General features: G+C 43.0%; 1 protein-coding gene across 1 annotated transcript; it reads left to right on the top strand.

Moving 5' to 3' along the window:
• On the top strand, positions 7972–12521 carry LOC109709365 (mitochondrial pyruvate carrier 4-like). The gene is made up of 5 exons (XM_020231576.1): positions 7972–8104; positions 8971–9069; positions 9185–9237; positions 10329–10402; positions 12281–12521. The coding sequence occupies exons 1-5, from the start codon at positions 8050–8052 to the stop codon at positions 12324–12326; spliced, it is 327 nt and encodes a 108-aa protein (XP_020087165.1). The 5' UTR covers positions 7972–8049; the 3' UTR covers positions 12327–12521.

Below are 14916 nucleotides of genomic sequence, written 5' to 3'. Positions count from 1 at the left end.
CTTCCCTCACCATCATCTCCACTATTCTTCATCCTTCCTACCCGTGGACCACCAAGGGTGATCCCTCACCCTTGCGTGCGGCTCCGGCGACTCCCCTGACCTCCGGCGACCTTCGCCGATTGGCCACCGCCGTCACCGCCCGCCACCTAGGCACCCTGTGGCTGGGCTATGAAGCTTGGGCCGAGCATGATCTAGCCCCTGGCCCGCGTGCTGCCGCCGCCTGGAACCGGCCGCGGTGGCATCCCTTGACCTCCGGCAACTCCCCGCGCACCGCCGCCGCCGTCCCCGTGGGCCGCCGCCGCCACCCTGGCTACCTGCGGCCGCTCTGAGCCAGTTCGGGCCGAGACCAAGCTAGTCATTATCCCTCGCGTCGCCGCCGCCTGGGACCGGTCGTGCCGCCTCCCTCCGGCCTCCGAGGATCCCTCGCCATCTCTCGGAGCTCCCCCGGCCGTCGCCGTGGCCAACACTACTCTCTGAGCCCGAGCCAAGCTCGTGCGGGCTCGGGATGCCTCAGCGCCTCCGCCGCTGCCCTTCGCCGTCGGCAAGCATGAGCTCCGCCTCCCCTGGGTACGCCGCACTCGTCAAACGCCGGCGCACCCGCCGCCGGAGCTCCCTGTCGGCCGGATCTGGGCCGAACTCTCCTCGAGTTGCCTTGGCTAGGGCATCATTGCCAGCTGCCGCTGCCGCCTCCCGCCGCCAGCCAACGCGCGCCCAGGCCCCCTTTGACCGGCCTCAGCCTCCCCCTGCCGTCGCACCTGCCGTCCGGCCGTCACCGGCCACCCTCGGGCTCCAACGTGCTCCGGTAAGTTGTTATCAGTATTCTATGCACTGTTTGGGGTTCGGATCGCGGTTCCGGAGATCGAAGGGCACTCCGATGCTGCTGGAGGTGAGCACGATGATCCTGAATTAGTGCCGATCATCGTGATCACCTTCTTTGGGGTCAACAAGCCCCTAGTTTGCGGGATAAGTGCAGTTTAGGGGCTGTGCGTGCTTTGTGGCTGAACGTCGCGTTGCTCCCGCGCTCGCCACAGTGGCCGTCGTGCTCCGAAGTGTGAGCACGGCCTCCGGCACATCGAGACCTAGCAGTGGATGTCTCGGCCAAGTCAGATAACCTTCGGTTTGCATTGTCGAGCCGTAAAACCCCGAAAATCACATGAAATGATGTGATTTTGTATTTTTGCAGGGGTTTCTATGCAATTGTACACCTTGTGGTCACTGTGGGCAGCATGTTCGGGCTGTGGGTGACCTCTGGACTGATTGTCCAAGGCCCCAAGCCCTTGCGAAAATCGAAAAGTGATTTCCGGTGCGTTTGTCGGCAAAATCCGCCGACGGAACGCGTTTTCAGTTCGGAATTATTCCGACGGTGCCTCGTGATAAATTGTTATGTCGCTGAGCCTTGTTGGCTGGTCAACCGCGTCATTTCGAGGGTTTGAAAATGATGGGTGAGCGACGGTGGGTTCCGGTGTCGAATTGGACACTTCTGGGAACCCGGATCGGAACGATTATTCGACGATAATCGTTTCGTTGTGAGGCGGTATGTTTGCTACCATGTCACACGAATATTTGTGTTTAGTGGCAGCGGGTGACTCGTAGAGCGAGTCAGTGAGTTCCGGGATAGTTCGTAGGTCCTGGCAGAGTCCCGGTGCGGTTTTGGGACTTTCAGCGAGTTACGGTAGTCGGTTTTGGAAAACCGATCTCCGTGGGATTAGTTGTGGGGTTGTGGCTTTAGTGTTTGCTATGTGTAGGTTAGACACTAACCCGGTGGACCTTTCTTAGGTCCGATTGATGTTCTTTCGCATTCAAGAGACAGGCGCGCCATTCTTTCAGGTGGGTACTTCGATCCAAAGTTGGTACAGTGGTGCACGCTCGATGATATCCTCTTACCTTGTTCTCCTGTCGTTATTATTGCATATTAGATATTGAGCCTTGCACCCATATTGTTTCCATTGTACTCCACTCCATTGTTTTCATGTTTAGTATCATGAGTAGGAGCAGAGTAGTTATACCATGTTTCTTTGTTGCTCTACTTAGCTATTCTGCATATCCTGTATCATGTTTAGAGTAGAGCAGTTTCGTGATTTCATATGAGATCGGTGACCTAGTTGGTCGGTTCTTGTATCTCGTATCTTTGAACTATTCGGTCGGTTCCTTGACTTCTGTCGTTCGATGACCATTGAGGTCGGTATACCCTGAGGGGTGGGATTGTCGGTTAGTTGCCGACGGATGATTATAGTTTACTCAGATCCATTATTTGACATGTTTGTCACCTAGTCAGTCAGTTCATGACTCTTGTCGTTTGATGACCTATGAGGTCGGTGTACCCTGAGGGGTAGGATTGTCGGCTAGTGGCTGACGGTAGTTCTGGATTTTAGTGATACATGATGTGACATTCGTGTGATTCATTTGGTCGGTTCTTGCTTATACATTTAGTTGACATTGAGCAGTACTTGCATACTTTTGGGAGGATGTTGAGTTGTTCCATCCTAGTTGACCTGAGTGGTCGGTTCTTCTGCTTCCTTACAGTTTGATGACCTATTGGTCTGTTTGCCCAGAGGAGCAGTGTTTGTCGGCTGGTTGCCGACGGTTGGCCATTGAGCATATCAGCATTGATCGCCCGAGACTCGTTCGCATTTCACGAACACCAGCGGTCTGATCCACCGCGGCTAGGTGTTCTTTTCCGAAAAAGTGGTTGCAGGTGCCAACCCATGAGCCCAACGGTCAGGACTGGGTTATATGCAAGTAGAGTAGCAGTGGGCTTTTGCCTGAGGTCCTTAGACCGACACGGCGGTTTAGATTGGGTATTTTTCGACTACTTGTCCGGTTGACGCATATAACTATAGTAGCTGCTGTTGCATGTATACTTACAGTTCTTTCTTTACAGTTGTCTTGCTACTATAGTTTTGATATCCATGTATGCATTCAGCTCTTCGTTACAGTAGCGGTAGTTGTGTATTCTGTTATTGTTCTACTTCCTTTCAGTTTATGGCTACTGTAGTTGTTATATCTGCTCATGACCTTGTTTATCTCTTACTGATCCGGTGAGTACTCCTCGCCTTCGTCGGCTTGCGGTACCCACTGGGAGGGGAGACATGTTTAGTTGTTCTCATCTCCCCCACTATTTTTAGGTATTGCAGGCGGTGAGGGTTGAGACGAGACGTGAGACACGTTTGTAGTGGTCGATAGAGCTGCCGACCCTATTTGTTTGGTTTAGTTGCTACCTTCTTTATTTCTGATGTTATGACTTAGGTATATTGGTTCAGTTAGTTTTTATTTACGTGGATAAATGTGATTTTGGTAAATGAATTAAAGAACTTATGATTTTCTTTGAGATGAAAACGACTTTCTATCCCTCGTGGTAGCGTGTTTTAAAGAAAAAGGATTTCCGTGTGAGAAACGGTTTTGAAATGGTTTTCTCGTGGTTTTCATAAATTAGTATTTCAAAATGAGTTTTCGGGTAGGAAACATTTTAAACTAATAGTTATGGATTTCTGAATAAACTCTAAACATGAACCTATTGGTGAATGGTAAATGTATGTGTATGCTCATACGGTTATGGTTGTATATTGTATTTGTGTGACGCCGTGCAAATACAAAGGAGACTCTGTCCATGTGAGCAATGGACTTCCTGTATTTATGGCGGATCTGGCATACCCTGGGGGTCAGGTTTAAAAAAAATAAATAAATAAATTGGGTGCTTCCACATTGCTTTTAAATCAAAAAGGGACCCCGGGGCGTGACATGCTCACTGTCCAGAGTGCCAAAAAATTGCTGCGGAGAGTGCGGGAGCAAACCAAAGTTCTGCGGGGAGTGCTCACCGGGAGCGACAAGGATGAAATTGCTGATCCCGGCCTCTCAACCAGCAAGTTAGGTGAGCACGGTGATCAGCGCTATCCAGAGGTCACCGTGCTCACCCCCAGAAGCGTTAGATCAGCCTCGAGTCACCGAAACAGTGAAAACAATAAAAAAAATAGCCCTAATCGGGCAGGCTGGGAGCAACAGGGTCTAGCCCGGCCGGTGGCAGCTCGGTGTCGGGTGCGCCGGCGGCAGGGGGTACGGCCAACGGGGGAGGGATGGCGCTCGTGCTAGCCAGCGGCAGGAGGTGGCAGTGGCGGTACGGGAACAAGCCGAGCCTGCACAGTTGCTGCTCGGGCTTAGCTTCCTTATCCGGCCACAACAATGGTCGAGACAGCCGGGAGAGGGTCACGGGCTTCCTCTGAGACCGAGAGGAAGAGAGGGAGACGGCAGACAATGGCTACAAGTAGTGTTGACCGTGAAGAACATGGATGGAGCAGGAATAGCTTGGACAAATCCGAATTGATGCACCACATAGTGAGGACAATAAACTTCAGTGCTTGGTGTCAACTTGGAACGGATCTTCAAACCGACATGAAAATCCCGCAGAGCTAAGGAGTACTAGACCTCAGAATGCTTGTTGGCATTGAAGGAGGCTCGTTGGAGCTGAACGGACTCAAACTAAGCGATGAACCAAATTGAACTGGTCAACCGTTCCCAGAAAGTCGACCATCTGATAGACCGCATTTGCTCCTTGGCATAAAAAACTTGAAAATTGTGAGATATGGATCCCAAAGACCTAAAAGGTAAATAACACCTAAAGGGGGGTGAATAGGTGTAAACGATAAAACAAAAATTCTCGATGCAAATTTAAACTAAATACGGAAAAATAAATCCAACACACCGAGATTTAAAGTGGAAAAACTCCAACTAAGAGTAAAAAACCCACAGGAGCGATCACACGAAACAATCCACTATGAAAAAATTGAGTACAAGTGATTTACCAAATACACGACCCAACTATTACCGAATCCTCATCGTAGATCGTCTTCACCGGTCATCGATCAATCGAACTCCTCCAATCGACCCCGCCGCAAATCCTCGCAGCAACAACGCCTCGAATCCACGATGCGTCCACCGAATCCACGGCCTCACGCGAAGTCCTCACGCCAACACTCCATCCGGAGCTCGCAGAAGATAATAATTGGTGGTGATTTAATTTCTTACAAAGATCGTAAGATACGAGGAGAAACCTTTCAATCCATCTCCAACTCGATTCTTAATGAAACATTGAAATAGAAACCAAGAATCGAGTCGGCGATTGGAAAAACAAAACTTGTTTTTAAGACATTGATTGAAAAACTCCAAACCAAGTTTTTAGGGTTTCAAAAGATTTTCTTTCTAAGCATACATCATCGGATGCTCCTCATAGCTTATTTATAGGTTTAGAAGACTTATAGATAGATTAGAATTTTAAAAACACGATTTTAAAAACAAAATACGGTCTCAGGGTCCGGACCTTGACGGTCCGAGCCATGAAGCCAGGGTTCGAACCCTCTCTAAGTGATAGAAAATACAAGCTACGGGGTCCGGACCCTAACCCGAGGGCCCAAACCCTCGTTGCGTGTCAAAAATACCATGGTACGGGGTTCAGATCCTAGCTCTAGGGTCCGGACCCTCGCTGCATACACACAGAGGAGACTTACAAGGTTCGGACCCTGCACCTAGGGTCCGGATCCCGAACCTTGAAATTCTCAGATTCTTTAGTTTTTATATTTTAAAAACAATCCTAAGTCTTCCAAACACCATTACATGTGTAGATTTTCACCACAAATTATTAACACACATACCTGAGTTACCGAGCATCACGAACGAGTTTTTTGATCTGGAATTCCACAATCTTTGTCTTCAACTCTTCAAGACTCCATTCGACTTCACGAAATCCACCAACTTAAAAAAAGTCCTTAACAGAAATAAGTAAGAAAATCAACCGGTTGGCTTGATGTCAGGGACTTTGGGCAGCCGAGAGCTAATTCATAGGTGTCAAATTGGGGAACTGAATCTTGATCAAGATATGCTCGGCACGAGGCTGGAAAATAAATTTGAAGACAAAGCTGTAGAAACCAAAGAACGCCGCTACTGGAGCTAATCACCAAGCTATTCTTTGATGACAGAGGCTTGATTGACTCAAAAATCTCTTTGTAGAGGAACGAAAGGAAATATGAGCCGAGGACTAGTTTTTCACCATTAGCTAGCGCATCAACAATAGGAACAAAATTTTGATTAATATTCTACGAATGGGTGCAGAAGAGGTTGTGACATAGCCAAGAGAGGAGGAAGGCAGTGTGTTCCTTCTTAGTGACCAGAGTGGGGGCTTGACTTGCAAATCGCCACATGAACTTGGTATACTCAAGGTCCACCTTCGGGTCAAGATGAGCCTCGAAATTCGCAGTAAAAAGGAGGCTTTGGCTTAAGGAGGGGTCTTTGAGAGTTAGCCTCGTAGATTCCAACTTCACGCCAGAGATCGGCGTAAGAATCTTCAACTCACTTCAGCCAGGCCAAATATGTGTCAAAAATGCTAGGCCGGGTGTAAAGACTCTTCCCGAATGATGACTTTAGGAGAGACCAAGAGTGAAGATAGATGACATCGACCATTAAAGGAAGCCCTTCTGCTGAGAAAGGAAAGGCATCGGCTGGAGGAGGTGCTACAAATGAAGGGCCGAGCATAAAGCGAGAGGAATCTGATTCGATGAACCGTCTCAAAAGGGTGTAGTCAAGGTCCGAAAGCGAAGGAAGATGAGGAATTCGAGCTATTGAGAAGGATCGGAATCAAAGAAAGCTTGAAATTGAAAGATCAAAGAAACCCCTTCTCACAAAGATGCAAGAGTAAGAACCGAAAAGAAGGGTTTAGAGAGCGAGAAGAAGATGAGGCCGTCGGAGGAAATTTCGAAAAATGACTATAATGGCGATATGACGGCAAGTATTAATGCCCTAATTAAATGCCCTCGATAAGACGAAAGGGGCATAGGAAATCATAGCCATCAAAGGACAAAATCAAGTACGAGATGACTAAAGACACGGCTAGATAAAGACCGCAAGAAGAAATAGGCGATGCTGCCACATGAGGGGACTGATCACGGCCGTAGAACGAAGCGACATTTGATCTAGGCTGTTGAGCGGAACGATGTCAGCCATCCGAAATGATCTTTTGAAAGGTTGCCGGGGGGCATTGTTGGTGCCGTAAAAATGACGCCACGTGATAAACCGGCTTGCACCACGTGAAAGACTTTCTGGGCCAAATACAAAATAACACATGGTACGCCAAGAACTTGGGAGCACATACTCAAAACCAAAAGTGGGTTGGGAAAAATGCGGTTGAGAACGGCCAGAAGTGGTCCGCATAACATAGCCGAGACACATCCCATAATGGAAAATAACTGAATAACACTAAGTGAGACTATAAATAAACAAAATACGCCTGGATAAAGGGTCTTTTTCCCTTGCAAACAAGAAGACCATTCTATTTCCAGCATTAGAAAGGAGTAGTCTATTTGTAATTTTTACTTTCCTTGCATTTTCTGCTTTTATAGGAGTAGTTCGCTAAGATAGATTTTCGTATTTAGGTAGTATATTTTAACAATCCCTGAGCGAAACTTATCGCATGTACATCTTTCCGTTGTTAAAGTATATCAAAGTCGCTCGGCTAATTTCAGCCGAACCAAGTAATACAATAGGGTGTACGAACTCGGTTGAGTGGATCCCTCATCAGCTGATCGCTTGATTCTATTAGCGGCGCATTGCAAGGGTCACCAGTAGGAGCCATCTCATTACATGGCTCGCTTCCCGAAGCATAGTTTGATCGAGAATACGATCTAGGATATTCGGCTCCCAGTAGTAATATTCCTCATAATTAACTGAATGCTATAAGCTCCTAATGCATCCGCAACCCAAATTACACTGTGTGACAATCTCACCATTTCAACTAGAAAATATAGATCATTCTAGATTAGTTATAAACTTAGTCTCACATTTTGGCATTCTTTGAAAAGCCTGGTAGTTTGGAAAAAAATTAAATGCTCCTCACTTTTTCTAGCTCATTATTTTGGTTCTTTTACTGCTATTTTGAGCCATTGGTTGGCATTTTCCTTCGTATGTACCTGTAATGGTATCCTTTATTGAACATTTATTCAGTGAATATACTATTCTCAGAAGAAAGAAGAATCAGAGTGGAGAGGTAAAAAGGAAAAATAGCATCAAATGGCAGCATCAAAGCTTCAAGCTCTATGGAACCACCCTGCTGGGCCAAAAACTAGTTCGTTCTCTCTCTCTTTTATCACGTATAAAAAATTTTATGCTTAAGATTTCACAGTATCACTTTTCCCACTGCATCACAAGTTTCTTCCTTATATGTCAACTTCCACCATAGCTGGTGTAACATTTTCACCGAAATATATTTAATGAATTATCATCAAAATATATTTAATGAATTAAATAACTCTTAATAAAGGTTCCATTGATGAATATCTCTTTGATGTAAAGAGCCAGCAGCTAGTATTTTGCTTTTCAAAGTCTACTATGAGAACATGTAAACGTCGGAAGTTTGATGTAATACCTTTTTGGCTAGGATTAATTTTTGAGTTGTTTTCATTTCTTGATGATAATCAATAGAAAATATTTTAGAGTTGGTATCTACATCATCATTCTATATTAGTTTCCTACGTATCAAGGATCAATATGTTGTAGTTTTGTGGCTTAGCTTGGGGATACTGGATTGGATATGCTACTAATAAGAATCTGGAACCGGCAACAATTATGATGAAAGTCTGATTACTTCCATTGGTTTATCCTGCATAGTATTTTGTGTTTTAAAATATAAAGCAACACTCCTATATATTCTCTGAAATGCTTCCTCGTATGGTCATGTTCTGTTATGCCGTATCAAAGGGTCCATAAATAGTGATATTAAATAGTAGTTCAACAGCAAAAGATTTTGCAATTTTCAAGTTAAATTAGAGAAAGTTGTTATAAGGGCTTTTTGATAATACATGACCCTGTGAAACTGTTGGCCAATCTAGAAAGGCCTCAGATAAATACTGCTACAGATTTGTCATACTATTGTCAGGACCAATGGACTGTACAGATTTTTTTCCTGACCTAAAATATATAAATTGCTTGCAGTACACTTCTGGGCCCCAACTTTCAAATGGGGTATCAGCATTGCCAATATTGCTGACTTCTCAAAACCACCTGAGAAGATCTCTTATCCTCAGCAAATTGGTATGCGCTGCCAATGAAACTTATATAATATATTGAGAGATTTTTTTTTATTTTTTGGACTAGCTTATGATAATAATCGACATTAATTCTTCTTTTTCTTTTCCCTGGCACGCAGTTGTTACTATCTCTGGGCTTATTTGGTCACGCTATGGTCTGGTGATTACCCCGGTAAACTCTTTTACTCTTTTACTCTTATCCGTCGTCTCTTTCAAGTCACTATAGATCGTTAGATATGCAAAAGCAGAATACCCGTGCGTCAACACCCTTTGGAGCAGGACCCGTGGCGGTAGTATATATATTCTCGTTGTATATAAATATGTTTTTATTAAATCTTTTGCACTCAATCGATGGAGTTACTTATCAATTTCGAAGAATTTTCTAATAGCAGTACAAAAGATTAATAATTTAAGAATTAAAATTTAGTGGATGAAGCGAACCCCGAAAATGTCTTAAACTGTGTTAAAATTTACACAAATGCATATATGCATGATGCTTGCAATGGATAAACTTAAAGACTTATCCTTTTTTTTTGGCTAATGTCACTAAATGTTCAATTGTTCATGAAATTATTTGGATTTGTGGCAAACAATGTTAAATATAAAAATATATAAACACCGTTTTCTAATAGCTTAAGTTTTTAGAGTATAATATTTGTTTCATATGGTATCAGAGCAGAAGATCCTGAATTTGATATCATGCCAGGCTCTTAGCAAAAATTAATTTCCTCCCATTTAATTAAAGTCCACATCACGGGCCTACGAAAAGTCTCGAGCCCAGACATGATATAAACACCGTTTTATATTCAACAAACAAAGTTTACAAATTAGGGAAATTAAATTTCTCCCAAATTGGTCATCCATTTCATCAAATTTGTGTCTTTATATTTTCCGCCAAAATTTGTGTCTTTATATTTATTAAATGCATGAAGGTATTATGACAGTTTTGTTCACTGGCATCGGAAGTCTCAGTTTGGTCTTGTCGATCATGTTATCCAGTGATTGTCAACTTTTCATCATTTGATTGATTAATTTTCATCTTAGAAACTAATTGAAAATTGAAATATTTTCTGAAGTTTCCATGTAAAAACTAATTGAACATTGAAATATTTTCTCAAGTTACCGCACGGAACCTTAATTTCTTGGCTAAAGCAGCTAAGTTCTAAATCCTTTCATGTATCTTGTATATATGGTAAGTAGAGGATTCTGTATTTTGCATTGCTTCTGATTGATTTGTTTGGGGGATTATTTATGGTGTTGCAGAAAAATTGGAACCTCTCTAGTGTGAATTTTGCAATGGCTGGAACAGGCATATGTCAACTTACGCGAAAAATACGGTACGGTAAAACTGCTCCCTTGTGGTAGCTTTTTTCTTTTTTTTAATTTGCTTGATATTTTATACTCATGTATTTGGCTTGAAATAGGATCAGTATCTGCACTCGGATCCACTAGCTAGGTTAAACGTGGGTGCAAATTAATTAAAGAATTTTATACGAATTTAATTCACTTAATTGTCCATCTATCTCTGAATGTTTGTGGATGGTGGCAGATTACTTGCAATCTATGCATCTATGAAAGTATTTTGTAACAAGATAACAAAAATTAAATTTACTTCTTTGGTATTTTTAAAAGTGGAATTTGCAAGCTAAGTGCCTAAAACAAGAATATGAAAGTCATCTGCATATATATGAAATTTGCCTTTGAAAGTGTAAGGATATAATTGATACCAAACAAAGCATCTATCTAGAATTTTTTATTTCAACTCGGCGATTGATAAAGTTTTGCATTAGGTATGCTTGAGGAGATATGACAAAGTTCACATAAACAAATGTAACCATTAAAAATATAGGCATCTTAATTTTATGCGAAGTTCGAAGCACAAAACACTCAAAAATAGTTGAAAAAGACTAGTAAAGAGAAAGAGGAGAGGAATACCCTCTGCGCCATAGAGAATATTAGGCTATGCCTTTCCTTCAAAGAGAAGAGTAGAAGATGCTGTAAGGAAAATCTAAAACACCAAACTTCATTAATCGAAATGACCATCATGAATACAGTGAGAATTCTAGGGTTTGTCATAGAATAACTTCACTAGAATCTATAGCTCTAGAAGAAAAATCACAATTCCTAACTTCACTAGAGTTTATCTTATAGAGAATTAAATTTAATTTAAACAGATCTAATATTTTTCCAATTTCAATTGAAATATCCAAACTCTGACCTAACTCAAACCGAGTCACATTGGAACTGGATTAAAACCCAAAAATCCTAATTACATAAAATCGACTCGAATCAGCTTGTCTGAATATCTAATTTACTGGAAACCCAATTCTCCATCGAACGGGAGAGATTACCACAAGGAAGGAGGGCTAGGGACGATTACAGTCAGTAGTGAATGAGGGGGGAGATAGGCAAAGCTTGTGGCATAAATGTATAGCCTCCACATGAGGAATATTTTTCGAATTAATCATCTTTTATTATGTAGAAACCTTTAAGAGAAACAAGTGTCTGTATATAATTTTAGGATATTGTTTGTTTCGTAATAGATGTAGTTTTGGTTGGGCTTAGGCTAGGCCTGAAAAACCATTCAGATTTTGAGGTCGACCCAACTCAAAATTTTACGTGTACAGCTCACAATAAGCTACTAGCCTGCAACCATGTATCAACAATTGCTTCTTTCATGAGAAAGACTATATAATAAGAGAAGATCCAATCTTTCCCATCACCAACAGGCATGGATGCACGGATGCACGCTACAAATGCACTCGTGTTACGCATGCATTCACGCCTGTACAAAACGAATAAGTGAAAAAGGAGAAAAAGGATAGACAACAATACGAGTTCTTAGATGGTAATCAAGCTTGATAAATGATAAATGGTCAGCCAATGGTTGATTGATAAAGACATGCCTGTCATTAAATAGAAGATCGATCTAGTATGGTGTACGTAATTATGAACGGGAAACTAAGCAACTAGCATGTAATTCAGGTTAATTTTGTTCATATGTTAGCCTATGACAACTAGAGCAAAGTACTTAACCTATCCGTAAGATTTTAATCGTTATCTAAACCCCGTTTAGTCCGCTATACTTGATGTAAGTACAGAATAACAAGATTTATTGTTTCCCTTATTATAGTAGGTCGGATTCTCTATTTAATACTACATTTCTATATATTGAAACTACTACACACTATTTGACTTGGTTCTTATTTTTACAGTCAAGATCACTTCTTCCAGGCACAAGAGGCACCCGTGGAAGGATGAGTACGACGATGACGATCATTTGGTTCCATTTGTGGCATTTCTCTAGCTCTTTGTTTTATCTTATTTGGATGTAAAAACTATTTGTATTCACTCCGGTGTGTGGTTTCTGTTGCTTGTATTTAGGATAGTTGATTTCGGGAATTTTCTAGGAAGAAGCTTGATACCCTTCAATAAAGCCACTTGTTGATTTGAAAATTTCGTCAAAATTCGTTACTCCTTTGATCTACATTTTTCCATCTGATTTCTCATTCAGGTAAAGGAATAGGATATGATTAAATGTAAAGAGAGCTTCTGAACTTTTTAATAAATGGCAGTTTGCTACTCAGGGTTTCATTAATGACTAATCTTTGGTACATAATTTCTCAAAATATCATTTTTGAGCACATTTTCCACTCTCATTGTTAATTTTGTTGCGTGAATTGGCACTGATTTTTACAGCAATGGCACTGACTTTTACAGCAAATAACCAAAGAATGGATGCGCATTGGGTGTAATTCCATACATCTGTGTATTAACTGATCTTACACGAAGAATAAATGCACACTGGGTGTAATCCTATACATAGAAAAATTCTGTGCACTAAGTGATCTTACCACTAATCCTTGGCAGAATACATCAAAGTCATTGGATTATAATATTATTTCGTGCACATGATTTTTTTGCATATTTGTTTGTAGAGAAACAATGCTATTCAGGAATATTTTTGTACAATATTAGGTCAGATCAGAGACTGATATATTGGAATGAAATATTTAGGATTAGGTTCACCCCTACAGGAATGACAAAAAAGGGCAAAAAAATAGTATTAAAATGTTTACTAAATTTCATCACACACTGGCTTGAAGCATTAAAAAGAAAGTTATAAGAATTGGTGTCTTACTCCATTTTCAAGCCTTGATAGATACCATCATGTTGTGACTTTGAACATGTATGGAGCTCCTTAATTTCTCATCCTACTGTAGGTATGTTGCTTGTTTTAAGATTGTTTTATAAGGCAAGGATGTTTATGAGGACTTACAATTTTGTAAAGCGGTTATTGTTAGGAAAATTCAATGTATGGAAGTCGTCTACATAATCTGTACATACATTAAATCGTGGGTTCCTCCCGAAGCCTCCCCACGTTTGGTGGGAGGCTTCAGTGGGACCCTTTTTTTTTTTCCCCGGCTCTCTCTCTCTCTCTTTCCCCACCCCTTCCCCGGCTCCCTCTCTCTCTCTCGCGCGCGTGCGCGCCGGGGGCGGGTCACGCGCACCCCCCCCTCTCGCCTCTCTCTCTCTCTCTCTTTCTCCCCCTCTCCCCCTCTCCCCACTCCCTCTCTCTCTCTGGCGCGGGTGTCGGCCGCGGTCCCCGCCCCCCCAACACGGGTGGGCGCGGACGCGGGCGCCGGACGCGGGTCCCCCCTCCTCCCCGGGTGCACGTGGGGGACAAAGAGGGCGGTGGGGAGAGAAAGAGAGAGAGGAGGGGAGAGAACGTCTTTTTTTTTTGGTTTTTTTTTTTGTTTTTTTTTTGTTATTTGTGATTGTTTGTATATTATATATATATTGTATGTCTTGTGTTTGTGGGGAGACGAAGAGAGAACGGCGTGCCCGTCATTTTTTTGTGCGGGCGACCCCGCGCTCCCGCTTAATGCACGTTTAGCGTGTTTGTGTTTTAATCTAGGGAGTTTTCTGTTGCGTCCACATAGCAAGCCTTTTGCTCTTCGATTCTTCTCTTCTTCTAACATGTCTCTTTCTTCCTCTCTCGCTCTGCTCTCTCTCTCTCTATCTCTCTCTCTTTCTCTTGCAACGATTTTGCTCTTTCTCCATCTCTTTCTCTCTCGAGCGCGCATGCTCTCTCTTTCTTCTCTACTCTCACTCTAATCCACCTAACTCTCTTATCACGGGGGCGCTCGCTTTTTCTCCCATTATGGGTGGATTCACTACCATGATTTTAGTGATTAAAGGACTCTTCTTCCTTCTATTGCTCTTTATATCTTCCTTCTTATTTTTCCATCTCCTGTGCTGTTATCTCACAATAAATGTTGTTGGCCATATCCAGTTGTTGCCTATAGTGGCATTGTCAACTAATGGCGTAATCATCATGAACCCTATTAATTACCACTACAAGTAAAAGCGCTCGTAGAGGCGATTGTCAAGAGGCAGTTGTTGTGACTGCCTCTAAGGTACATGTTATAAGCATATTAGAGGCGTTTTTACGAAACCGCCTCTATATCCAGGAAAGAAAAAGAAATATTCTAATTTTTCCATTTTCCCCCTAACTCTCCCCAAAAAGCCCTATTTTCCCGCAAAAAATAGATCTCCTTCCTCCCCCACCCTCTCCTCGCAAGAAATTCCATCCCTCTTCGGTAGCTACTCCTCCTCCCCAGCAACTGCTTTTCCTCTACCAGCTGCTGTGCTCCTCCCGCTCCCGTGTCGTGTGTGCTCTTCCTTTACTGGCTAAGGTGCCCTCCCCCCTCCAAACTCCGTGTGCTCCGATGCCCCTCCTACTCAAGTGCGCCCCTCCCACCCCTCCCCCACGCTCAGGCCCCTGTCCTTCTACCCAGGCTCAGGCCCCGTCCTGCCCGAGCTCCCCCTACCCCTCCCCCCACGCCCA

Source organism: Ananas comosus, linkage group 4, assembly GCF_001540865.1.
Source record: "Ananas comosus cultivar F153 linkage group 4, ASM154086v1, whole genome shotgun sequence".
Classification (NCBI taxonomy): domain Eukaryota; kingdom Viridiplantae; phylum Streptophyta; class Magnoliopsida; order Poales; family Bromeliaceae; genus Ananas; species Ananas comosus.
Note: the sequence above shows the minus strand (reverse complement) of the source record. Positions and strands in the feature narration are given on the sequence as shown.

Coding starts and splice junctions, on each gene's coding strand:
- LOC109709365 (XM_020231576.1), top strand. CDS start 8,050: ATGGCAGCATCAAAGCTTCAAGCTCTATGGAACCACCCTGCTGGGCCA. Junction 9,070..9,184: donor CTCTTATCCTCAGCAAATTG/GTATGCGCTGCC, acceptor CCTGGCACGCAG/TTGTTACTATCTCTGGGCTT. Junction 10,403..12,280: donor CAACTTACGCGAAAAATACG/GTACGGTAAAAC, acceptor TTATTTTTACAG/TCAAGATCACTTCTTCCAGG.